Genomic DNA, 27,944 nt, shown 5'->3' on the forward strand with positions numbered 1-27,944 from the left:
AACCTACAAATTCTGGCTACCTCAGTCTCAGTCATTCTTAACTCTGATCTCTGTCTCTATTCAGCAAGATGCTATGCTCTGTCTGGGCTCCCATCTCTGCACTGCAGTCCAGAATGGGCCTTCAGAAAGCTTGGGAATATAGGACTCATCTCATTTGTTTCTCTCTTTTAAAAGTATGTTGCCTGCTATCCAAATGGTTGAAAAGTCTTATTTCAAATATTTTTTCCAGTTTTATATTTGTTTACAGTAGGAAGGACAGTTTGATACCAGATATTCTGTCATGGTCAGAAACAGCAATCTAAGCAGTCATTTAAGCTCCTACAGGATATTTCCCTTGTTGGTAGCACACCTACTTTGCCAATTTCCAGCCCTAGATTAATTCAGTGTCATTTTCTCCCTTTTTTTACTGATTTAAATCCTGAAGTACCTTTTTTTTTTTTGAAGTATCTTTTATATCTGTTCTCCTCTTCTACTTCTTTGCTGCTACACTAATTCAGGCTAATATGACTCACCTGGACTTTGCACAGCCTTTTAATTGGTCTCTCTGCCTCTAGCTCTTTTTATTCTGACATTGTACTCATTTCCTAGAATACAGATAATATTGTGAAACTTCTCCAAGTTAAAATTTAAAAAGAAATCTCTAATGGACTAAAAATTTAAATTTCTTATCATGGCTTTCAAGGTCCTTCATGGTTTCATCTAGTCTTCTTTTCCAGCATTGTGATTCTGTACATTCCCATTATACAACCCAGTTAAGGAATCAAACGTGACATGAACTTCCATGCTTTTATTTGTGTGTATTCACAATTTAGCACAAATATCTCCACTTAAAACAAGCTCCAACTTGGCTAGAAAAGTCTGATATTTTCCTTTAGCAGCATTTGTTTCCTAAGACTAGTTTGGTGTTAACCACTGCCCATCATCATTAACTTGTTTATATGTTTGCCTCCTCTGCCTATTATAATCTCATGGATGAGAAGACTGTGCACCATTCACTTTTGGATTCACATCTTTTGGCACAGACCTTGGCCTACAGCAGGGGCTCAAAAGGTATTTGTTAATTGAAATAAACTGCAAGTTCAGACGTTTATTATGATAACATATTCATAAATTAATAAACATGGATTCAGGTCAAGAGAAAATAGTAAAATGATAACAATATCAACTAACACTAACTAAGCACTTACTATGAGCTTGGCACTATTCTAAGTAATAACTCATTTAACAGTAACAACTCCTCTATGAAGTAGGTTCTATAATTGTCACGACCTAACCAATGAGGAAACTGAAGCACACAGAGATAACTGACTTGCCCAAGGGCCCACAGACAGGAAGTGACAGCTAGGTTTCAAACCCCTACAATCTAGCTCTCGAGGCCACATTTTACCTCTAACACTACTCTGCCTGTTCAAGTGATTTGAAAATAGGGTGACCTAAAGCTGGGTAATCATTCATTTTCCAAAACAAACATTTTTATGTAGTTGTCCCTATTTCACATAACCATTCAGGGTCAGCAGAGAAAAGCATGAAACTGCTCCTTTTCCCAAATCTCTTCAACACCCACATTAGACAGGTGAGTAGAGAGAGTGAAAAACAAGTATTATTAAATGATATGCACATGAAAACATTTACAAACCCTCAAATAAGTACCACAGACACTACAGTGGATTCTAGGTTAGAATGACTTCATTGAGAGACATTCTCTAATTATGTCTTAAATATACATCTAAAAAAATGTGCCTCCTCCATTCTCTGTTCATTCAATGGCACTTAAGAAATTAAATACTGTTAAGAACCAAAAATTTCCAAATCATTGGCTCTATGGGAAAAATGATCTTTGAGGGGAAACTTTAAAAACACTATGCCACACTTTCAGTTTGTAATAAAATCTATAACATATTCCATCAGAGTTGTGGTTCAAGAAAGTACAACTCCTAAAGAGTAATTCTATCTATCTAAATGACAAACACTGGGTATTTAAGTGGAAAAGGTTACTAAAAGAATTTGGCATTGTAATTTATCATACTACTTTGTTATATCTCCAGTGAAAGATTCATTCTCAGCAATATCTCATACCTGAACTTCCTATTCAAATGGAATTAAATTCACTCTACATTAATACATACTTTGGTTGCAAGACATTGATGGTCATCTGATACCGTCACCAACTAACTGAAATTATATTAAAGAAGTAGTAAGATTGATTTCAGTGAGTCTTGACTAAGTGGCTACCCCCACTGTTTAATATGATGGCTATTAATTTTTAAAACTGTTCTTGTCATTGAAAACCTAAATTAAAAGTGTAAATTTTTATAATTTATATATTAAAATGAATCCATCATAATTAAGAATAACATGAAAAATAAAATTTTTTATTTGAAAGGTTGAACATTCTATGGTAACTGGAACAGTAAGTGGCCTCTAAATAAATATTCATGTTGGTGTGGCTATAAAAATATTAACTTTATTTGCTGCCTCTGGTTATGTGAAGGCTTTAGCTAAAGAACCAAGGCAAAGTGGACCATCTGGCAATTATCCTCTAAATCAGGGGTTGCAAACTATATGCCTAGAGGGCCGTGGCAGGTCACTTAAATGAGTGAAGCAGGAAGGGTCTGACTGCACCCACATCCTTATGAGTGGAGAGGACTGAACTTCACAGGAGAGCTTAAAGCTCCATTAAAAGTGTGCAGTTGCCACTCTGCTCTAGCTGACTGCTTGCTGTGCAAGAAAGCAGACTCAATGTTAACTTCTGATTTTTTTAAAAAAGAGGTCAGAAATTTTATGTGAAATCTCCTGATTTACAAGTGTTAGCTGAAGTGCTTTTAAAATACTGTATTTTGAGATTTATCACCAAAATATCTATGGCTCTAAAAAAGTAGAACGAAGTGAAGAGTGCTTTGGCAAAAAGCAGAGAACTGAGGCCAACATCACACCAACACCAGGGAGGACCCCAGGCATGGCATTTTAAATGGGTGGAGGGCTCTCTGTCACTTTGCTGCTCTCTCTAGAAATTTCCCTTAAACAAGACTCAGCTTTAATTCAATAAGGGCTCATTTGGAATAGACTATGTTAGCAATGGAAAGGAAAGACCCTCCCTCTGCTGCTGTAGCATCTCCTGGATTGGGAGGAAAATGAGGGGAAATGAGAGCAAGTATTAGAACCGAGTTTCTTAATATTTGCTTGAGTACTCCTGGACATTTATGGAATAGGCAGGCACATTTAGAAAGCTTATACAATTTGTCCATGATAAACTCATTCTTTTATCTCCCAAGTCAGGAGGCACATTAAGACTTGTCAATTTGTTCAACAAACATTTATTGAGAACTTACTATTTGCCATGTACATAGGGACTAGGGATAAAAACCAAATGAGTCATGCTTACAGCCTAAAAGGGGAGACAGGTAAGTAAACAGATGATTAAAGTGCAGGGTGAAGAAGTGTTATAAGAATTATGAATTTGTGAATGGAAATGATGCGCTGTACCCAAAATGTCTAATCAATCAGCAGAGGGGAAATCATGGAGGGTGTCCTGGAAGAAGTAGCACCTAAAGAGCAAATAGGAGATATAATCCTTATTTAAAGCTTCGTCCATGCCAGGCATTGTTCTAAAAGCCTTATGTTTATTAACTCATGTAAATTCCCACAACAATCTTAGTAGTATGCATACCTCATATTATCTGCATTTTATAAATGAGGAAAATGAACACAGGAACTTGCACAGGGTCACATAACTAGTAAGTGTCAGAACTCAGATGCCATGCTTTTAACCCCTATGTATTATGTACATGTTTATATTTCACAAAATATAGAATAATTAGGACATACTATAAGTAGTTATGATTTGATGATTTCATTGGGATGGGGAACACTATAGAAACAAATACCTTGTCTTTGCTTAGGACTGCCTTGAATTACGTGAGCAATTTTTCTAGATTCAAGACAAGTTCTAGATATTTTGCTTTTCAAAATTTAGCATGAGCTGAAGTCACCTAACATATAGACACCAGTTTGATTTTTTCACATTAGGATTTTTTTTTAAAACAACTACATGTAATTTTCATGCCTGCATCTCCTTTCTTTTATATTTTCTATTGAGCTGTCTCACTGCGGATGAGAAGATGAGGTAGATAAATGAGCTAAGACACACTGCCCCACAGGGCTTATTACAGCTATTTTCTTTTTAGTTTAAATAGTACATTTCTTATGTCATTAGATACCTGGCACTGCTAGCACATATTCCTCTTAAAGACTCATTTATTAAATATGAAAGATTGTTCAATGAAGTTTACTTCCTATCTCAGCAAGATATTTGTGTGGTTTACTTTTAACAGACAATATTTTATTTTCAAATATTGTATTCCCACAAATGCCACTGGATGAAGGGTACACTGTGTGTGTGTGTGTGTGTGTGTGTGAAGATTATAGCCATGTACAGAATGATCAGTTCAGATTTTAATATTATATCCAGAAACTTCAGAGTTAGTTAACCGACAAGGGTGACTCAACTCACAAAAGCAAGGTAATGACAAACCTGATTTATTAACCACACACAGAAGAGTGTATTAGTCTCATATATGGTTTAACTCTTGGAAACCACCTAACACTGAACTCTAAACAATCTTAGATGAATAAGGAAATCATACCTAAATATAAGAGGATGAATATAATTTCATTTGTAAGGCACTAATGCACTTCTCCTTAACGTCTTAAATGATTTAACTTTAATAACTGAAGTATTTGCATTTAATCTTTGTGCATTTATGAGTGTTTAGTACACAATGAATTAAAATAATTCTACTGCAAACAGAAACCATCAATTTATTCCAAAATCCAGCACCTATCTGTTACTGGGCTCAATCTCCAGGTTTTCCAGACTCAAAACCTCAAAGTTGTCTTTGATTCCTCCCCTCTGTTTATATCTACTTGAACATGAAGCCCAGTGGATCAGCATACTGAAAGCAATGGTCAGGATGCTCTCATGTCTCCATCTTCCATTCGCACGGCCCACTGTCCTGACTCCTTCCTCATACACCAAAACTTGTCAATGAAGTTATTAATGGTCTCCTGATTGCCACATCCCAAATACTTTCACATCTTGACATTTTCTCTTACCAAAACTTCCTTGGTTTCCACCACACTTTACTTTGCTTCATTATTCACATCACTTTCTCATTGTTGCCCTGTCTCCTTCATGGATTCTTCTTCCTTTGCCCATCCTTTTTCTTGGGTAGGCCCTTGCATTTCCTCCTCTAGCCTCTTTTGTTGTTGTTGTTGCCATTCTTACTCTCTCTGCAGGCAGGCAATTTCATCATTCTCATGACTTTAAGTGCCACCTGTATGCTGGAGAAGCCCAAATATCCAGCTCATACCTCTCTCTAGGACTCTAACATATATGTACCCCCCAAATTCTCAATCTGAATGTCTCAGACTCTTTTATCAACATTTCCATCTTCCCTTTCTAACCTTGCTCTTTCTCCTGGATTTCTATGTATTGATTCTGTCACCAGTCATCCAAAGTAGAAAGTCAACTGAGAGTCATCCTTGACTTTTCCTTCTTCTTCATTTCTGACATCTAATTAATCTTCAATTAAAATTTTTAGTTATTTTTCAACTCTGTTTCCTCATCTCCACTCTGATTTCTATTTTCCAACTTTAGGACTCATCTCTCTTACACCTATACCATTCATCTACTCATCCATCCACTTACATAATTATTGAGTGCCTAGGAGGAGCCAGGTACTGGTCTAGGCACTGGGGATACGAGAGTGACAAAATGACACAAAACCCCTCTTACCTTCTTGTGACAATTGCACTGACTTTCTGACTGGTCCTGCTGGCCTCCAGTCTCATCTTTCCCACCCATCCTCCAAAGCGATGTTCTACCTAAAATGCAAATCTGACCATGCCCCCCTGCTGCAAGCCCTTCAAAAGCTCCCTATCACCTATGAGATAAAAGTCCAGGCTCCCTGGCTACAAATATAAAGCCTACCAGGAGGTTGCCCTGTTTTCTTCTCCAGCCTTACAACTTCCCTACTATTCTGGTCTCTCTTCAGCAACACTGGATTATTGGACGTGCCTACACAGCTCATGCAGCTACTCTTTTTTTTTTTTTTTTTAAACATCTTTATTGAAGTATAATTGCTTTACAATGGTGTGTTAGTTTCTGCTTTATAACAAAGTGAATCAGTTATACATATACATATGTTCCCATATCTCTTCCCTCTTGCATCTCCCTCCCTCCCACCCTCCCCATCCCACCCCTCTAGGTGGTCACAAAGCACCGAGCTGATCTCCCTGTGCTATGCGGCTGCTTCCCACTAGCTATCTATTGTACATTTGGTAGTGTATATATGTCCATGACACTCTCTCACCCTGTCACATCTCACCCTTCCCCCTCCCCATATCCTCAAGTCCATTCTCTAGTAGGTCTGTGTCTTTATTCCCTTCTTGCCACTAGGTTCTTCATGGCCTTTTTTTTTTTTTTTTCCTTAGATTCCATATATATGTGTTAGCATACTGTATTTGTTTTTCTCTTTCTGACTTACTTCACTCTGTATGACAGACTCTTAGCTCCATCCACCTCATTACAAATACCTCCATTTCATTTCTTTTTATGGCTGAGTAATATTCCATTGTATATATGTGCCACATCTTCTTTATCCATTCATCCGATGATGGACACTTAGGTTGCTTCCATGTCCTGGCTATTGTAAATAGAGCTGCAATGAACATTTTGGTACATGACTCTTTTTGAACTATGGTTTTCTCAGGGTATATGCCCAGTAGTGGGATTGCTGGGTCGTATGGTAGCTCTATTTGTAGTTTTTTAAGGAACCTCCATACTGTTCTCCACAGTGGCTGTATCAATTTACATTCCCACCAACAGTGCAAGAGTGTTCCCTTTCCTCCACACCCTCTCCAGCATCTATTGTTTCTAGATTTTTTGATGATGGCCAATCTGACCGGTGTGAGATGATATCTCATTGTAGTTTTGACTTGCATTTCTCTAATGATTAATGATGTTGAGCATTCTTTCATGTGTCTGTTGGCAATCTGCATATCTTCTTTGGAGAAATGTCTATTTAGGTCTTCTGCCCATTTTTGGATTGGGTTGTTTGTTTTTTTGTTATTGAGCTGCATGAGCTGCTTGTAAATCTTGGAGATTAATCCTTTGTCAGTTGCTTCATTTGCAAATATTTTCTCCCATTCTGAGGGTTGTCTTTTGGTCTTGTTTATGGTTTCCTTTGCTGTGCAAAAGCTTTTAAGTTTCATTAGGTCCCATTTGTTTATTTGTGTTTTTATTTCCATTTCTCTAGGAGCTGGGTCAAAAAGAATCTTGCTGTGATTTATGTCATAGAGTGTTCTGCCTATGTTTTCCTCTAAGAGTTTGATAGTGTCTGGCCTTACACTTAGGTCTTTAATCCATTTTGAGTTTATTTTTGTGTATGGTGTCAGGGAGTGTTCTAATTTCATACTTTTACATGTATCTGTCCAATTTTCCCAGTACCACTTATTGAAGAGGCTGTCTTTTCTCCACTGTATATGCTTGCCTCCTTTATCAAAGATAAGGTGACCATATGTGCATGGGTTTATCTCTGGGCTTTCTATCCTGTTCCATTGATCTATATTTCTGTTTTTGCATGCAGCTACTCTTAATGCTACTCTTTCTGTTCTAGGAATACCACCCCCACTTGAACTGGTTAGTGCCTTCTCTCCTCTTCTAATCTTTCAAGGCCCAGCTCAGGCATCCCCTTCTTCAGAAGCCCTTCTCTGATCACTCCCCTGGTGCTCCACAGTTCACTGTGGATCCTGCTCTCACAGCATGTACCACATGATACGGAAAAGGTCTGTTTAAATATGTCTTAGCTCATTGGACCATAAGCTTCTGATGTTACCTTACATCCATTCCTCTACTGCTACTGCCCTAGTCCTCATTAACCCTAATCTGGAGTACTGCAAATGTTCTCTCCATCTCCATTTTCCAGCCCCTCTAAGCCATTCCAAATGTCACTACCAGATTAATCTTCCCAAAGCATAGAACTGACTGTATTTCCCTCTCCAAACCAAAAGCTTTAATGGCTTCCTTTTCTCTGCTAAAGTGGCTCCCAACGAGTGGAATATGCACCATTTGTGAAATGGTTTTAGATGGTACATGGGCATGGCATTAAATGACTACAGATCACAGAATAAAAATTTCCCTCCATCAGTTTTCTTTCAATCCTAATTATGCCCAAGAAAAAGCTTGAACATGTATCTAACTCTTGATAAACTATTGTTAATAAAGAGCAGGCCTCAGGACAGAACCCTAAACAGGAAACAGTACTTAGCTAGACTTTAAAATACTGTTTTGTTTTCAGTATCTTTATTGTTATGGTTAATTTTTATTTCCAGAAAGTTATACTGGTTTTCCATTTATAAGTGTGATATAAAGTTTTTAAAAAAAAATAAATTTATTTAAGTCAAAAAAGGCTGAGTTGGTTTAAAGGAGAGTATTATGTACATACTGGAACAGGTAGTACACAAACATGGTAAAGTCATGGGAGTAGTATTGAAATGACTAACATTTGAGAAAGACTAGTCAGTCGTATCAGGCCCAAACTTATTAGCCTGTAACCTACGGCTTACCTACTTATATATTATGCTGCTTTAGGTCGCAGAGGTTACACAAATCTCCCAACCTATATCAAGCTCTTGGATTATAGAACTGAGGTTTCCTTAAGGCTATTTTAAAAAATCTGGCAACAATGATGAATCATTCTCTGTTCTCCAAATATGTGTGCTACTTTCCAGCCTCTATGCTTCTACTCATGCTGTTCCTTCTGCTTGGAATGCTCGGTTTTTCATTTCTACCTGTTGAAATTCTACAGTCTTTCAAAGTCCATGCCAAGTGCAATCTCCTTCATGAAGCCTTTCCTTGTCCTGCAGTCAGATGGATTTCTTTCCCTTTCACTGTACCAATAGCACTTACTCTCTCTACTGTGCTGCCAATCACAGTATTCTAGATATTCAAACAATTATATCCTCCCACCTAGTAGATCTTAAGCTCTTTCACTGGAAGGAAAAGAACAGTATAAATTTCTACTCATTTTTAATACCACCATGGAACTTAACAGAATGTCTCATACACAGAGTAGGCCCAGAATTAATATTTGCTGAAATAAATTTAATATTTTAAGCAATATTCATGACACTTACGATTTTGCGTTTGATCATGAAGAGTGGGATTTTTGCATGAAGAGGGGTTGAGGACAGTTCCTTGTGGACTGTTGATAAATACAATCTTCTTTTTATGTTCCTTAAATCAGTAATTCTGAAAAAAGAGAGAGGAGAGAAGAGAAGATTCCCATCAATATAATAACCACACTTCTTTGGATAATCATCAAAATAATATAATTTATTATATAGGCCCTTTCCAACAGGGAGATCAAACACAGAATTTAAAAATTGCCTTTTTCTTTGAAGAAGTAATATAATTTCTTCCTTAAGTTCAAAGTGTTCACAAGTCTGAGTGTATAAATTCACTTAATATGCTAATTTATTTCAGTACTCTACCCTATATTTCCAGTCTTCCAGCCTATGAAAAAATTCAATTTGTATGAACTGAGAAACTGCTAGCCTTTAATAACCATGCTTGTTCCAGCTCCTTAAGCTTGTGTTATCTTGGGACATACTGTCACCTACTAAATAGGAAAACATTATGGGTTTCTTTCTCTAAAAATGCACCTGTCATTTTATATACGCTCTTAGTCTGCTTATAGACGGACACAAAACGCTGACTGTCGGTTTCACTTTCCAAGCACATATCTTCGAACCAGAATTATAATACACAAGTTTATTGCTCACTACTCAGGTCAACCCGCAGTGATTCCAAGGACACTGAATTTGAACATCTTTAATAGATTTAGACCACAGCCATGATCACAAAGATTAGGTTTGCTTCAAGTTGATAGAGGCTCATTTTTATGTTCTGCTTCCTTTAGGTCTCAGAGGTAACACAAAAGGCTTAAAATCTCCAAACCTGTCTCAGGCTGCTATATTGAAGAATTGATGCTTCCTTAAAAACTGTCTTTTTATTGGACAATAGTGATATTTCCCCCATTTTTTAGCAACTTTGTCTAGGTGTACTAATTGCTAATATTCTACAATTAGTAATTCCTCAAGAAGACATTTCATTCAAATATACTGCTACCAATATTTACAGTGTAATTAACTATAGTGTAAATCAACACAGCCTTCTCCAGAGCTCTTTCTTGCCTCCTATTTGCACTTTTCTAATCTCATTATTTCTTTCCTCTAAAATACTAATACATATATTTTTCTGTAGAAAAAGTATCATTGAACAATGTTAAGAGTAAGTACAGCAAAAATTAGATGACATGATTTCAAATATGCCCCAGACCTAAAAATTCTACCCTGCCTGCACTAAACAATATCATATATATAAAAAAAAAAAGGTTCTGATGAACCTAGGAGCAGGACAGGAATAAACAGAGGTAGAGAATGGACTTGAAAACACGGGGAGGGGGAAGGGTAAGCTAGGACGAAGTGGGAGAGTCGCATTGACATATATACACTACCAAATGTAAAATAGATAGCTAGTGGGAAGCAGCCGCATAGCACAGGGAGATCAGCTCGGTGCTTTGTGACCACCTAGAGGGGTGGCATAGGGAGGGTGAGAGGGAGGCTTAAGAGGGAGAAGATATGGGGATATATGTATACATATAGCTGATTCACTTTGCTATACAGCAGCAACTAACACAACATTGTAAAGCAGTTATACTCCAATAAAGATGTTGGAAAAAAAAAAAAGCAATAAAGCCTTTCAATCCATGGTCAGATGTAAGGTTTAAAGTGCAAAAGTGTTAACACTACTGAAGTTTTACACTTACATGTATAAGTAAATGTAGAATATTTGCCCTAAAGTAGTGTCTTCAAAGTGGGATGAGCACATGGGAGAGGAGGAAAATATTAGAACCATCTTTCATACCATCCTTTTAAAATGTTGTATTTGTGTATGTTTCATTACATATACAGTACAGCAACATATTTATATATATTTGAAATAAATAAATGTACCCATGTGGTTAGCGTGCTCAAACATTTTACCAATAGGATTCAGGATCAAATATGTCTGGAAGGTATTGTCATAAGGGATGCTATTAAGTCGCTTCTATAAGAAGTTCTGATTAGGAAATAAAAGGAAAGACTATATAGCAATTCTGGAAAGTAAAAGAGAACAAAAAATTCCCTTGCATCAAACAAAATGTTTGATTGCAACAACCAAAAACTTATGTGAGACACAGTTTTGTTAAGGTTTGCTTTGCTTGGAGGGATAAGACTATGTCATTTTCATTTGAATTGGTAAGGACCGAACTCCAAACAGAGGAACATCTGAGTATAGTCCCATTTTATCAACACATGGAACAATAGGAACATTCATTCATTCATTCCTTCATTCACTCACATATTCAACAAATAATCCCTGAGCCAAGCAACACCCTGGGAATATATCAGGGAATACAACAGTGAAAAGGTCAAGGTCTCCACCCTCCAGGAGCTTTTATTCTAGTGGAAAAGGCAGGTGAATAAAGTATAAAGAGACAAAATAAATGCACGTTATCCTAAATGCAATGAAGGAAACAAAAAAGAGATCGAACTAGAAAATAACAAGAAATGAACTACTTCAGACAGTAAAGCCAGCAGGGCTAGGAATTAATAGGTAAGGGAGGGACATGAGGTAGAAAGGAGAGGTAAGAGCCAAATCACGCAGGGCCTTTATGCTAAGGTAAGGGGTTTATAAATTTATTGTGCACAATAGGAAGCTTTAAGAGGGTCAACATTCTACCATGCATGATGAATGGATATCATAAAAAGAAACAGATGTGGTCTCTTTTATTTATTGGGGTAAGATCTGAGTAACTGAAATGTACAGATTTTAGTGTTCAAGCTCATGTATTTTGGTAAATGTGTATACCCATGTAATCACCACTCCAAATAAAACATAAAACATTTCCATTACCCTAGAAAAGTTCCCTCCTGGTACCTTTTAGTCAGTTCTCACTCCTGATTTTTATCACCATAGGTGAATTTTGTCTGTTCGTGAACTTCTTATAAATGGACTGATGTAGAATATACTCTTTTGTGACTGGCTTCTTTCACTTAACATGAAGTGTTTGAGAGTCATCCACGTTGTAGTATGAGTCAATAGTTCTTTTTTTAAATTGCTGAGTCTTGTATGGCAATACAACTATTTATTCATTCTCCTGTTGATGAACATTTGTTTCCAGTATTGGTTTTTTATGAATAAAGCCTGTGTGACTATCTATGCTTGAAGAGTCTTCTTGTGGACATGTCTTTTCATTCTCTTGAAAAGCAGGAATGGGATTTCTGGGTCATTGGGGAAGATATATGTATAACTTTATAGAAACAGTTCTCCAAAGTGATTGCAGTGGTTCCACATCCTCAACAAGTTTTGGTGCTATCAGACTTTAATGTTAGCCAATTCTAGTGGGTATGAAATGGATACCGCTGTGATTTTATTTGCATTTCTCTTATGAATAATGACACTGAATGCTTTTATATGTGTTTACTGGTATGTCTTGCGAAATATGTTAAGTCTTTTACTCAGTTTTTATTGGTTGTTTCCTTACTATAATTATAAGAGTTCTTTACATATTTTAGATACACGTCCTTTGTCAGATATATCTATATCTATATCTATAGCTATATATCTATAGTGAGTATTTTCTTGCCTGTTATCTTAATGGTATCTTTTAAAAACTTTTTATTTGGAAATAATCTCTAAGCTAGAGGAAAGTATCAAGAATAGCAAACAGAAGACTCTTATATGCTTTATCTAGATTAGCTTATTGCTTAATGATGACTTTTAATTAGCAGAAGTTTTTAATTTTCATGATGTCCAGTTGATCATTATTTATAGTAGTGCTTTCTGTCTTAAAAAATCCTCACCTAGTCCAAAGTTGCAAAAGTACTTTCCTTTGTTTCCTTCCAGATCTTTATAGCTTTAGTTTTTACATTTAGTTTTTACATTTACATCTACGATCCATCCCACATCAAGTACTTTATATTGTGTGAGGTACTGGGTGTGGTTCCTTTCTTTCTGTATGTTTATCCAGTTGTCCCAGCACCATTTATTAAAGACTCTCCTTTAGTCACTGAAATGCCTTGGTACTCTGTTGAAACTCAATTGACTATAAATGTGTGTGGTGTGTGTGTGTGTGTGTGTGCACGTGTGTGTCTATTTCTGGACTCTCTATTGATCCATTTGTTTCATTTATCCATTCTTACACCAATGTTATACTGCTTTGATTACTGTAGATTCACAGTAAGTCTTAAAACTAGGTAAAGAAACTCTTCAACTTGGTTTTGTTCAAGGTTTTTTTGGCCCTTGCTTTTCCATATAAATTTTAAGATCCACTTACCATTCTCTGTTAAAAAAAAAGCTGTTGAGAGTTTAACTTGGATTGTGTTGAATCCATAGATCAATTTAAGGAGAACTATATTGAGTCTTTCAATCTACTTACATGATATATCTCTCCATTTATTTAGGCCTTGTTTAATTTGTTTCACAATGTTTCATAGTTTTCATTTTAGAAGTCTTGTATATGTTTTGTTAAATTTATTTCTAAGTATTTTATTTTTTGACATGACTGAAAATAATTTTTAAAATTTCATTTACCAGTTGAATGCTACTAGTATATAGAAATGCCATTGATTTTTGGTACATAGACCTTGTTTCCTGTGACCTTACTTAATTCACTCGTGAGTTCTAGTAACTGTTTGGTAGATTCCTGAGAATTTTCTACATATACAATCATGTCTTCAGTAAATAAAGACTTTTACTTTTGCTTTTTTCAATTTTTATACCTTTTATTTATTTTTTCTTACATTACTTCCCTGGTTAGGACCTCCAGCATATACTAAACAGAAGTGATGAGAGTAGAAAATCTTGCCTTGTTCCTGATCATAGGGGGAAAGTGTTCACTATGTTTCTATTAAATATGATGTTAGATGTAGGTTTCTTTTTTCAGAGGAAGTTCTCTTCTATTTCTAGCTTTTTGAGAATTTTTTTTTAATCATGAAAATGTGTAGAATTCTGTCAAATGCTTTTTCTGCATTGATTGAGATGATCCTATTGTTTTTCTCCTTTATTCTTTCCATATGTTGAATTATATCCATTGATTTTCAAATGTGAAACCAACCTTGTATTCTTGGTGTATATTTCAATTGTGCTAGCATTTTTGTTGAGGATTTTTATACCTATGTTCATGAGGGACGCTGGTGTGTAATTTTCTTATAATATCTATGTCAGGTTTTGATAACAGAATTTAATCCCATAAAGTGATTTGGGAAGTGTTTACTCCTCTATTGTCTAAAAATTTGTTTAAAATGCTGTTAAATATTCTTTACATATTAGTAGAATTAATTTAAGTCTGAAGTTTTCTCCTTGGTAAGACTATGGTTTACACATTCAATTTAATAGATTTCCATACAGGGCTATTCACATTTCTAATTTTTCTTGTTTCAGTTTTGATAAGCTGTGATTTTCATTTAAGGCTGCTGAGCTTATTGCCATAAATTCCCTTTATGTAGGATCAGTAGGATCTGTAGTGGTATCCCTTCTCTCATTCCTGACTCTGGTAATTTGTGACTTCTCTTTTTTTAAATTTATCAGTCCTGCTGTGGTTTACCAAGTTCATCCTTTTAAAGAAACAATTTTTGGCTTTGAAAAACTTGTCTATTCTTTGTTTTCAATTTTACTGATTCCTGATTTTATTTTTATTATTTCTTTCCTTCTACTTATTTTGGGTTTAATTTGTTCTTTTTTTCCCACTAGCTTCCTAGGATGGGAAGTTTGATCATTAATTTTAAACCTTCCTCTTTTCTCACACAAGCATTTACAACTACAAGTTTTCCTCTAAGCATTAGGTTAGCTGCATCCCACAAATTCTGATTATGTTGCATGTTAACTTTTATTCAGTTTGAAATATTTTCTAATTTCCCATATGATTTTTCTTTGAATCTTGGATTACTTAAAAGTGTGCTATTCAATTTACAAACAGTACAGTTTTTTTCTATATATTGCATTGCTATTGATTTTTAATTTAATTCCATTTTGGTCAGAAAACATACTTGGTAAAGTTTGCTTTTTATTAAGAAAAAAGTAATAAGACATTGTATGACCCAGCATATGACTGGTGAATGGTTTATATGCACTTGAATTTCTTTGATGCTAACATTTTAAAACTTTAAGCCATTAAAAACTACTTTCCCTTAACTCTAATCAATACTGATCTATCATCTACTGCTCTTGAGGACATTTCTTCATATTTCTGGGCAATTATGGCACTTGAATCACAATTTTCCTCTTCTGTCATCATTCTGGGTGACTTTAAAGAGAACAAGTTTTAATCTAAACCTAAACCTCTTCCATAATGACAACCAATACTTCTATTCCATTTTAGCGACTTAGATGAACAGTCCTACTCTGTAGCCAATCATCACTAGAAACTATTCAACTTTGAGGTCTTCTATTCAAATTTTCCTCCTGATTCATTAGTTCATTCAACTAACATTCAGTCAGTGCCTTAGTGGCACAGTAAAAGGTACTAGAAACACGGAAGTAGCTAAGACATGGAAATCATATTCTAGTGTGGGTGTAGGGGAAAATAACTCATCTTAAGTAGCTGTTTTTAGCACATTCCATAGACATTCTCTTATTAAATCTCACATCAATCCTTCACTGCAGGTAGAATATTCACCCTCCATTTTGTAGATGACGAAACTAGACTCTAGAAACCAAGACAGCTTCTAGTCCATAGATACACAGCTAGTAAGTAGCAGAGACAGGTATTAAAACTTGTCTCTATAGAATCCATTGTCATTTCTGTGATAAAACTGTATGTCCACTACTATACCAGGCTGAAGCTCTTTCATTCATTTATGCTGAGTGACTACTTTTTGTCAGGCATGTGCTGACAGTGACAAGAGTGCGTGGTTTCTGTCCTTGCAGAACCACAGCCAAATATTTTCAATAGAATACCTGTTTATCAGATAAAAACCATGAATCCCCCTTTTTCAGTCTTTTAGAACCGTTTTCTGTTCCATTCTGGATTCCAGTTCTGAATCTGATCTTCCAATAGGTAACAAACGTGTGCCTTCCAACCACTATACCATGTAAAGCCTCCTGAAAGAGTGATCTCAAAGTTTGCAAGACTGGAGTGTAATCTGTTGGAATGTGGTAATTCAACTAAAGAAAAAAATCTACAAAGTATCAGAAGGTTGTCTGCTCAGCACATAATCAGAACAAGTGACTTAGACTACAGTATCTGATACGTACAGTCCCCAAAGGTATTATTATCATTATTAAATATCTATTATTTATTGGGCATTTTCTATATGCCAACACTGTATTAAGCACGCTCTATGCACTGTCTCACTTAATCTTCCCATAAACCCTACAAGATATCTACTACTATTATTTCTACTTAACAATGAGGAAACTAAAGCTTAGTATGGTTAAGTCACTTTCCTAAAGTCACATATCTATCAGAGTACAGATTTAAACTCAAATCTAATTGATCCCAACATCTACATTGTTAACCACATGCTTACTTTCTTCTGGGGCAGGCACTACCTATAAACATATCCATAGTAGCATAATCTTTGCTCCTGGGGAAAAATATTTAATATCTGATGGCTAAGACTCTTATCCTTCACTGTGTTTGGAAGAAAAGAGCCCAAATTTGCCTCTGTGTGTGTGTGTGTGTATGCGTGTGCACATCTTTTTTCCATTGACAAATTCTTCCTTTAGATTTGTTAAAAAGAACCCTCAGATCCAAGAACTATTATCTTACAATTAAAAGCTCAGAGGCTAATCTTACTTTACTCATTTCCGTGTTCTTGCAGGTCACTTCACTGTCTCACCATAGGCCTCATATACTTACAATCCTCTCAGCTATTAGTGAGGACCACCGAGAACGACTGATTGCTTCCTATCCTTAACATTTAGGCTTCATCAATCCAATTAGCTGTCACATCCTGTTAAAGTCACTTCCCTAATAGTTTCACATCTGTTTCTTCCTTTGGCTTCTACAGCTACAATGCTAGTTCGGGTCACTTGTTGCTTTAAATATTCTCCCTTACTAGTCTCTCTACCTCTAATCTTTTATCTCTCAGTCCATTCTTCATGTGGACCAGCCATGGGGACTGAACATCACGCTTTGGCTCCATTTCCTTCTTTGTCATCCTATAGTCTATAAGGAATAAAGTCCAAAATAGAGCTACTTATCTTGTTATTCAAGGACCTCCAAAATCTGACCCTCAGCCATTACTTCAATATCTCCTTTCACCATGTTCCTCTTCATGTCAGACATCATATAATAAGAGTACAAGATGCAAACCAGGGGGATTTCAGAGATATCGGGAGAGAATATCAGAATTGGGGTGGGAGAAAGAGTGGAGTTGCAGAATAAAGCTAGGGTTTGGTTGTTGGGAGTCTATACATGAGATACCAAGAAGATCTCCGTAGGGGAGATACCAAGGCTGTAATTACAAACAGAAAAGGATGGGAAACGGAAGAGCAACATCTAAATACCTACCATGTGCCAGAGCCTGTACATCATTTCACCAGTGTTATTTCATTTATTCCCCTCAACCGCTCTTTGAAATAGGAATTAATATTCACATCTTACTAATGTAGTTAAAGGCTCAGAGACACTACGCCACTTGTTCAAGGTCTCAGAGCTAGTATGTGGCAGAGCTAGAAATTGATCTAAAAAGACAAAGCAAGAGGAATAAAGGATGGTAGTTGTCTGGCTTAGTGTTTCTGAAAGGTAACATGCTTACTAGGAAGGAAAGGGTGTGTGTAACAGGCCTGAATCCCATTCTACCCCTTTACTAAAGGGCATTCCAGAAGAGAAAGGGGACCAGCCAAAGCTTCTTGTAAACATGACTGATCTTCCGGCAAATACACTAATGGTATTTATCAGGGCGAAAGTCCTTAATGAAATACTTTTTGCGGGATGTACCTGATCTGTCTAGGATTTCTTATGGTTAATAAACCTGGAATTCACGCACTCATGGGGCATGGCTCCTTGGAAAATGTCACATAAGCCATAAATGTAACAGCTCCCTTTGGGTGAGGGATATTCTCTCAGAATCACTCTCTCAGGTACTGCTTAGAGAAGTCATCTGTTAAATCTGGGCCAAAGTGCATTGAGAAAGGACTGGAAGACTTCAGTGGCAGTTCTGGATCTCTTTCTGCTTCACAGGTACTTCAATACTGGCTAAAATCTCTGATTCTTGTGAGTCTGTTTGACAATTCAATCCTTTGAGCTATCTCATATAGCTGGCTATGTTGTGCAGCCTCTTGAAAAACTACACCTTCAAAAGCAGATTCTGAGAAAAGGACATAGGTGCCAGTAGTTTAGGTGATTCCATGAAGCAGGAATGAAGGAGCAGGAAGAGTAAGACAGCAAAAGAGGAAAGGCCAAGATCAGGATGCACTGTCTACGACACTGCTATAGGCCACAGGGGCTCCATTCTACCAGGATATCTGGAGACATGTACAGAACACTTCCCAGATAATCCATTTGAAGAATGGGAGGTGGGAGCCTATATCCACTGACTCCCAATCCCCAGTGGTTAAGAGTTGCCTCTGGGGGGCTTAACTCTCCAGTATTTCCAAGCTGTCAAGCTTCTACTGCATCAAAGAAGCCCCTGGGTGGCACTAGATAAGGGATGCTGTCCAATCAAGCTTGCACCAAACTGCTCACTGCAGCTGCAGCTGATACCAGAGGTGGACCCAGAGGACATAAGGTGGGACACTGGAGTGGGCTGCCACAATGACAATACCAGCATTCTTGCTCCTACTTAAACATACTCCATCTTCTTGTATTTTCACGCCTTTGCTTATGCATTTCCCTTGGAAAGTCCCTTCCCTCATTATGCCACTTGAATTATATTCATCCATCACAGTTTGGATTAGATATGCCACCTCCTCCTTGAAAACGTCTTGGATCTGTAAATTAAAAATAATCACTTTTCTTCTTTTTTTAAACTTACAACAGCATGTTTTCAGCCCCTAACACTGAATTCTTTTCATTCCCCCTTGGCGCTCTTAGGTCAGTAACTATAGTCCACTTTATAGGCCATAATCGGATACAAATCTTTTCCTTTGTTTTTACAGGTGAATAACATGTGGTCTCATATATCTCAGTTTTACCACTTGCTAGTAACATTTTGAGTTTAAAAGGATTACTAGAATTTGGTATTGCAAAGCCCATTTTACAGTTTAAAGCAGTCTCTCATTCTAAATTCCACAAAGAATTTGTAAAGTTCCTAATACGCAAATGTACAAGCACAAGAGAAGTAGAATTTCTGCAATTTAGGGGAAGGACAATTTGTTACAAATTCATCATCAAGTGTTGTCATCTTGAGTTGATTGTAGTTTTCAAGAACTGATATATATATATATATATATTTTTTTTTTTTAATGATAAATTGTTATTATTTTAGACTACTCATTATCAACAAGTAGGGAAATAGGCCATAATATTGAGCAATAACTTTGAAGGCAGATTTTTTGGGTAAAAATTCTGGCTTCACCATTTCTTAGCTTTGTGACAATGGGCAAGTTACTTAACCTTTTGTGCCTTAGTTTCTTCATCAGTAAAATGTGGAAAAATAATAGTACTCACAAGATTGCTGTGAGGACTGCACAAGTGAATATACATAAAATGTTCAGAACAGTGCCTGGCATACAGAAAGCTCTACCTAAGTACTAACCATTATCAACTTGGGTGGCTGTGGATTGTTTACTGAATGCTTTGTATTTTTGGCCTTTAATTTTCTACTAACTAAAATTTGACTGGCCCATACGTGACAACATAATCCTCTACTGATGTCCCAACCTCCAAACTGGAAAGTGGGAATGGGTGGGGTTGTGAGCCAAGACATCTTTCATCCTGCTGTGGTGAGTCTTGGTGAAAAAATATGGGTGTCACTGTAGGCTTCTATCTACAGTCTGTCTCTTCTACTGGCCTGAAAGGTCTCTGATGACTGAGACCACATCCTGGTTATCACAGCATCTCACAGAGCTTGGTTCAGAGTTTTGTAGTTAATTGGGAAATAGCTGCTCAACTGTCTTTGTTGAAACCCTACTGGAATCATATATTTGCATGTCTATTTATTAAGCACCTACTCGGTGCCAAGCCTGGAAGGAGATACTGGGGATATTGCAGTGAATAAAACGAAGTCCCTGCCCTCATGAAGCATGTGTTTTAATGGAGGAAGACAGTAATAAACAAGAAATAAACAAGTACACATATGTCAGCTCTCAGTAAGGGCTATAAAGAAAAGTAAAGTACAAAAAGATGACAGAGATGGTATGGAAAGTATTATTTCAGAAGAGGTAGTTAGGGAAGTCTTCCCAAAGAAGGTGCCATTTGGGCAAGAGTTGAATGAAATGGTTGGAACCATGCAGATAGCTGGGAGATTCCAGACAGAATACTCCTGAGGACTATGTGGAAATCTGTTCCTCTCTATAGCAGGTCTTCCAATGTAATCCAACAAATATATATTAAGAAAGGCGAGCCCCCTGGGCTGTAAAAGCTTGATAAGAACTACACAATGGGTGCATGGCATGACTCTGCCCTCGTGGAGGTCAGGTGTTGGTTTGCACAAAACAGTTCTCAGCTAAATCTATTATGGCTCTGACCTCTGGAAGAATTTCTAAATGATCATGTGCCCAGCTTAGGACAAAGGTATTAGGACTAAGCCACTCATATGATGATGAGGTTTTATTCTACTGTCTTTGTAAAAATAAATATGCAAACATTATCTCATAATCAAGAGTAGTTGGTTTTGGAGAGAAAACAAAATCATGTGCTAAGCTTAAATGGTTCTGAAAGTAAGCTGAATTGCTACTTTAAAAAATTAAAATTAGTCATTCATGAGAGAGAGAGAATATAAATGCATATATGTGACTACTTAAAAGCTTCATTACGCCTATATGCTTTTTTGGGGACAATTTAGTTGCTATAAGGAAGGCTGCTTGTAAAACATCTCTTCTCTTGTAATTTTCACCATCTAAAACCTCCTGTGACCTAACAAAGCAGAAAAAGACAAGCAACACTTGCAACACTCTTCTTATACTTAAAGACACATTCTTTTTTAAAAAACAATACGAGTTAATACATTTTTTTTATATCTGTAACTGAGCATTCACAGCTAAGGGTCAGCAATGTGATAGAAAAAGTAATGAGACCACGATGAGAAAAAATGGGATAGTCAACAGGAAAATCAACCTCATTTATTATAATATTGTAGTGATCAGCAGGTGTATAACTCTCCCAGCTATGGTCATTAACGACATTCATGCCAAACGTAACATCTACATTTGCAAACCATTTGAAAGTAAAATTACTTTTCAATTCAATTTTCAATTGACTTTTTTATCTTCATCTTTGTTTGACAATTTTTTTTTTCACAATGGCAACCTCAGTGAGTATTTGAGTAAATGGTAGCAACCTTCCAAGAGCACAGATAAACTCATCTATTCAGATTACCTATTCACTTTGCTTCTGTATATACAATCATTTTTTTAAAACATCTTTATTGGAGTATAATTGCTTCACATTATTGTGTTAGTTACTGCTATATAACAAAGTGAATCAGCTATACGTATACACATGTCCCCATATTCCCTCCCTCTTGCGCCTCCCTCCCACTCTCCATTTCCCACCCCTCTGGGTGGTCACAAAGCACCGAGGTGATCTCTCTGTGCTATGCAGCTGCTTCACTGGCTATCTATTTTACATTTGGTAGTGTATATATGTCAATGCCACTCTCTCACTTCTTCCCAGCTTACCCTTCCCCCTCCCCGTGTCCTCAAGTCCATTCTCTACATCTGCGTCTTTATTCCTGTCTTGCCCCTAGGTTCTTCAGAACTAATTTTTTTTTAGATTTCATATATATGTGTTAGCATATGGTATTTGTTTTGCTCTTTCTGACACTTCACTCCGTATGACAGACTCTAGGTCCATCCACCTCACTACAAATAACTCAATTTCATTTCTTTTTATGGCTGAGTAATATTCCATTGAACATATGTGCCACATCTTCTTTATCCATTCATCTGTCGATGGACACTCAGATTGCTTCCATGTCCTGGCTATTGTAAATAGAGCTGCAATGAACATTTTGGTACATGACTCTTTTTAAATTATGGTTTTCTCAGGGTATATGCCCAGTAGTGGGATTGCTGGGTCAGATGGTAGTTCTATTTTTAGTTTTTTAAGGAACCTCCATACTGTTCTCCATAGTGGCTGTACCAATTTACATTCCCACAAACAGTGCAAGAGTGTTCCCTTTTCTCCACACCCTCTCCAGCATTTATTGTTTGTAGATTTTTTGATGATGGCCATTCTGACAGCTGTGAGGTGATACCTCACTATAGTTTTGATTTGCATTTCTCTAACGATTAGTGATGCTGAGCATCCTTTCATGTGTTTGTTGGCAATCTGTATATCTTCTTTGGAGAAATGCCTACTTAGGTCTTCTGCCCATTTTTGGATTGGGTTGTTTGTTTTTTTGATATTGAGCTGCCTGAGCTGCTTGTATATTTTGGAGATTCATCCTTTATCAGTTGCTTCGTTGGCAAATATTTTCTCCCCTTCTGAGGGCTGTCTTTTCGTCTTGTTTATGGTTTCCTTTGCTGTGCAAAAGCTTTTAGGTTTCATTAGGTCCCATTTGTTTATTTTTGTTTTTATTTCCATTTCTCTAGGAGGTGGGTCAAAAAGGATCTTGCTATGATTTATGTCATAGAGTGTTCTGCCTATGTTTTCCTCTTAAGAGTTTTATAGTGTCTGGCCTTATGTTTAGGTCTTTAATCCATTTTGAGTTTATTTTTGTGTCTGGTGTTAGGGAGTGTTCTAATCTCATTCTTTTACATGTAGCTGTCCAGTTTTCCCAGCACCACTTATTGAAGAGGCTGTCTTTTCTCCATGGTATATTCTTGCCTCCTTTATCAAAGACAAGGTGACCATATGAGCGTGGGTTTATCTCTGGGCTTTCTATCCTGTTCAATTGATCTATATTTCTGTTTTTGTGCCAGTACCGTACTGTCTTGATTACTGTAGGTTTGTAGGATAGTCTGAAGTCAGGGAGCCTGATTCCTCCAACTCTGTTTTTCTTTCTCAAGATTGCTTTGGCTATTTGGGGTCTTTTGTGTTTCCATACTATTGTGAAACTTTTTGTTCTATTTCTGTGAAAAATGCCATTGTAGTTTGATACGGATTGCACTGAATCTGTAGATTGCTTTGGGTAGTATAGTCATTTTCACAATGTTGATTCTTCCAATCCAAGAACATGGTATATCTCTCCATCTCTTTGTATCATCTTTAATTTCTTTCATCAGGGTCTTATAGTTTTCTGCATACAGGTCTTTTGTCTCCTTAGGTGGGTTTATTCCAAGGTATTTTATTCTTTTTGTTGCAATGGTAAAGGGAAGTGTTTCCTTGATTTCTCGTTCAGATTTTTCATCATTAGTGTATAGGAATGCAAGAGATTTCTGTGCATTAATTTTGTATCCTGCTACGTTGCCAAATTCACTGATTAGCTCTAGTAGTTTTCTGGTAGCATCTTTAGGATTCTCTATGTATAGTATCATGTCATCTGCAGACAGTGACAGCTTTACTTCTTCTTTTCCGATTTGGATTCCTTTTATTTCTTTTTCTTCTCTGATTGCCATGGCTAAAACTTACAAAACTATGTAGAATACCAGTAGTGAAGGTGGGCAACCTTGTCTTGTTCCTGATCTTAGAGGAAATGCTTTCAGTTTTTCACCATTGTGAATGATCTTGGCTATGGGTTTCTCATATATGGCCTTTATTATGTTGAGGTATATTCCCTCTATGCCTACTTTCTGGAGGGTTTTTACCATAAATGGGTGTTAAATTTTGTCAAAAGCCTTTTCTGCATCTATTGAGATGATCATATGGTTTTTATCCTTCAGTTTGTTAATATTGTGTATCTCAATGATTGATTTGTGTATATTGAAGAATCCTTGCATTACTGGGATAAACCCAACTTGATCATGGTGTATGATCCTTTTAATGTGTTGCTGGATTCTGTTTGCTAGTATTTTGTTGAGGATTTTTGCATCTATGTTCATCAGTGATATTGGCCTGTAGTTTTCCTTCTTTGTGAAGTCTTTGTCTAGTTTTGGTATCAGGGTGATGGTGGCCTCGCAGAATGAGTTTGGGAGTGTTCCTCCCTCTGCTATATTTTGGAAGAGTTTGAGAAGGATAGGTATTAGGTCTTCTCTAAATGTTTGATAGAATTCACCTGTGATGCCATCTGGCCCTGGGCTTTTGTTTGTTGGAAGATTTTTAATCACAGTTCCAATTTCAGTGCTTGTGACTGGTCTGTTTTATTTTCTATTTCTTCCTGGTTCAGACTCAGAAGGTTTTCTAAGAATTTGTCCATTTCTTCCAGGTTGTCCATTTTATTAGCATATACTTGCTTGTAGTAATCTCTCATGATCCTCTGTATTTTTTCAGTGTTAGTTGTTACTTCTCCTTTTTCATTTCTAATTCTGTTGATTTGAGACTTCTCCCTTTTTTTCTTGATGAGTCTGGCTAATGGCTTATCAATTTTATGTTCTCAAGGAAGCAGCTTTTAGTTTTACTGATGTTTGTGATCATTTCCTTCATTTCTTTTTCATTTATTTGTGCTCTGATCTTTATGATTTCTTTCCTTCTGCTAACTTTGGGGGTTTTTTGTTCTTCTTTCTCTAATTGCTTTAGGTGTAAGGTTAGGTTGTTTATTTGAGACTTTTCTTGTTTTTTGAGGTAGGCTTGTATTGCTATAAACTTCCCTCTTAGAACTGCTTTTGCTGCATCTCATAGGTTTTGGGCGGTCATGTTTTCATTGTCATTTGTTTCTAGGTATTCTTTGATTTCCTCTTTGGTTTCTTCAGTGATCTTTTGCTTACTTAGTAGCATACTGTTTAGCCTCCATATGTTTGTATTTTTTTACAGTTTTTTTTCCTGTAATTGATATCTAGTCTCATAGCATTGTGGTTGGAAAAGGTACTTGATACGACTTCAATTTTCTTAAATTTACCAAGCCTTGATTTGTGACCCAAGATATGATCTATCCTGGAGAATGTTCCATGAGCACTTGAGAAAAAAATGTATTCTGTTGCTTTGGACGGAATGTCCTATAAATATCAATTAAGTCCATCTTGTTTAATGTGCCATTTAAAGCTTGTGTTTCCTAATTTATTTTCATTTTTGTTGATCTGTCCATTGGTGAAAGTGGGGTGTTAAAGTCCTCTACTATTATTGTGTTACTGTCGATTTCCTCTTTTAAGGCTGTTAACATTTGCCTTATGTATTGAGGTGCTCCTACATTGGTTGCATAAATATTTACAATTGTTACATCTTCTTCTTGGATTGATCCCTTGATCATTATGTAGTGTCCTTCTCTGTCTCTTGTAATAGTCTTTATTTTAAAGTCTCTTTTGTCTGATAAGAGAATTGCTACTCCAGCTTTCTTTTGATTTCCATTTGCATGGAATATCTTTTTCCATCCCCTCACCTTCAGTCTGTATGTGTCCCTAGGTCTGAAGTGGGTGTCTTGTAGATAGCATATGTACACGTCTTGTGTTTGTATCCATTCAGCCAGTCTGTGTCTTTTGGCTGGAGCATTTAGTCCATTTACATTTAAGGTAATTATCGATATGTATATTCCTATTATCATTTTCTCACTTGTTTTGGTTTGTTATTGTAGGTCTTTTCTTTCTCTTGTTTATCAATTTTATCTTTTCAAGGAACCAGCTTTCCCTAGAGAAAAGCTGCCTAGAGAAGTTCCTTTAGCATTTGTTGTAAAGCTGGTTTGGTGGTGCTGAATTCTCTTAGCTTTTGCTTGTCTGTAAAGGTTTTAATTTCTCTGTCAAATCTGAATGAGATCCTGGCTGGGTAGAGTAATCCTGGTTGTAGGTTTTTCCCTTTCATCACTTTAAATATGTCCTGCCACTCCTTTCTGGCTTGCATAGTTTCTGCTGAATGATCAGCTGTTAACAGTTTGGGGATTCCCTTGTATGTTATTTGTTGCTTTTCCCTTGCTGCTTTTAATATTTTTTCTTTGTATTGAATTTTTGATAGTTTGATTAATATGTGTCTTGGTGGGGCTTCCCTGGTTGAGCAGTGGTTAGGAATCGCCTGCCAATGCAAGGGACATGGGTTTGAGCTCTGGTTTGGGAAGATCAAACATGCCGCGGAGCAACTAAGCCCGTGTGCCACAACTACTGAGCCTGTGCTCTATAGCCCATGAGCGACAACTACTGAGCCCACGTGCCACAACTACTGAAGCCCGCTCGCCTAGAGCCTGAGCTCCGCAACAAGAGAAGCCACCAGAATGAGAAGCCCACGCACCACAACAAATAGTAGCCCCACTCGCCAGAACTAGAGAAAGCCCGTGCACAGCAACAAAGACCGAATGCAGCAAAAAATAAATAAATTAAAACAAAACAAAACAAAACGTGTTTTGGTGTGTATCTCCTAGGATTTATCCTATATGGGACTCTCTGAGCTTCCTGGAGTTGATTGACTATTTCATTTCCCATATTAGGGAAGTTTTCAACTATAATCTCTTCAAATATTTTTTCAGTCCCTTTCTTTTTCTCTTCTACTTCTGGGGCCCCTATAATTTGAACGTTGGTGTGTTTAATGTTGTCCCAGAGGTCTCTAAGACTGTCCTCAATTCTTTTCATTCTTTTTTCTTTATTCTGCTCTGCAGTAGTTATTTCCACTATTTTATCTTCCAGGTCACTTATCTGTTCTTCTGCCTCAGTTATTCTGCTACTGATCCCTTCTAGAGAATTTTTAATTTAATTTATTGTGTTGTTCATCATTGTTTGTTTGCCCCTTAGTTCTTCTAGGTCCTTGTTAAACGTTTCTTGTATTTTCTCCATTCTATTTCCAAGATTTTGGATCATCTTTACTATCAGTACTCTGAATTCTTTTTTCATGTAGACTGCCTATTTCCCCTTCATTTGTTTGGTCTGGTGGGTTTTTACTTTGCTCCTTCATCTGCTGTGTGTTTCTCTGTCTTCTCATTTTGCTTAACTTACTGTGTTTGGGGTCTCTTTTTCGCAGGCTGCAGGTTCATAGTTCCCGTTGTTTTTGGTGTCTGTCCCCAGTGGGTAAGGTTGGTTCAGTGGGTTGTGTAGGCTTCCTGGTGGAGGGGACTGGTGCCTGTGTTCTGGTGGATGAGGCTGGATCTTGTCTTTCTGGTGGGGAGGACCATGTCTGGTGGTGTGTTTTGGGGTGTCTGTTAACTTATTATGATTTTAGGCAGCCTCTCTGCTAATCGGTGGGGTTTCTGTCTTGCTGGTTGTTTAGCATGGGGTGTCCAGCACTGGAGCTTGCTGGTCGTTGAGTGGAGCTGGGTCTTATTGTTGATACGGAGATCTCTGGGAGAGCTCTCGCTGATTGGTATTACATGGGTCCAGGAGGTCTCTGGTGGTCCAATGTCCTGAACTCGGCTCTCCCACCTCCAAGGCTCAGGCCTGACACCCGGCTGGAGCACCAAGACCCTGTCGGCCACACGGCCAGGTACGTTGGCATTTTCTTGCCTTTTGGGAAGTCTGTGGTCTTCTGCCAGCGATCAGTAGGTGTTCTGTAGTTGTTCCACATGTAGATGTATTTCTGGTGTATTTGTTGGGAGGAAGGTGATCTCCAAATCTCACTCCTCTGCCATCTTAAAGGTCCTCTGTCATCTTAAATGTCCTCTATGTACAATCATTTACAACCATTTGTGAATGTTCACTTCAGGTCAGAATGAACTTGCAAAACTGATGTCAGACTTCTTATGATTTGATTAATGTATTAGAATCATTTGTTCATGATTTGATT

At 37.0% G+C, this 27,944-nt stretch overlaps 1 protein-coding gene across 4 annotated transcripts in view; it reads right to left on the reverse strand.

Annotated features, from left to right (window-relative positions):
- The window catches only part of CFAP20DC (CFAP20 domain containing), a 277,728-nt gene that overhangs the window by 171,183 nt on the left and 78,601 nt on the right, over window positions 1-27,944 (reverse strand). For all 4 annotated transcript variants that reach the window (XM_061195461.1, XM_061195462.1, XM_061195460.1 and 1 more), the window contains exon 5: window positions 9,196-9,310. In XM_061195461.1, the coding sequence (XP_061051444.1) occupies window positions 9,196-9,213 (18 nt within the window). In that variant the 5' untranslated portion in view covers window positions 9,214-9,310. The remainder of the gene's footprint in view (window positions 1-9,195; window positions 9,311-27,944) is intronic.

This window comes from Eubalaena glacialis, chromosome 7 (genome assembly GCF_028564815.1).
Source record: "Eubalaena glacialis isolate mEubGla1 chromosome 7, mEubGla1.1.hap2.+ XY, whole genome shotgun sequence".
Taxonomy (NCBI): Eukaryota; Metazoa; Chordata; class Mammalia; order Artiodactyla; family Balaenidae; genus Eubalaena; species Eubalaena glacialis.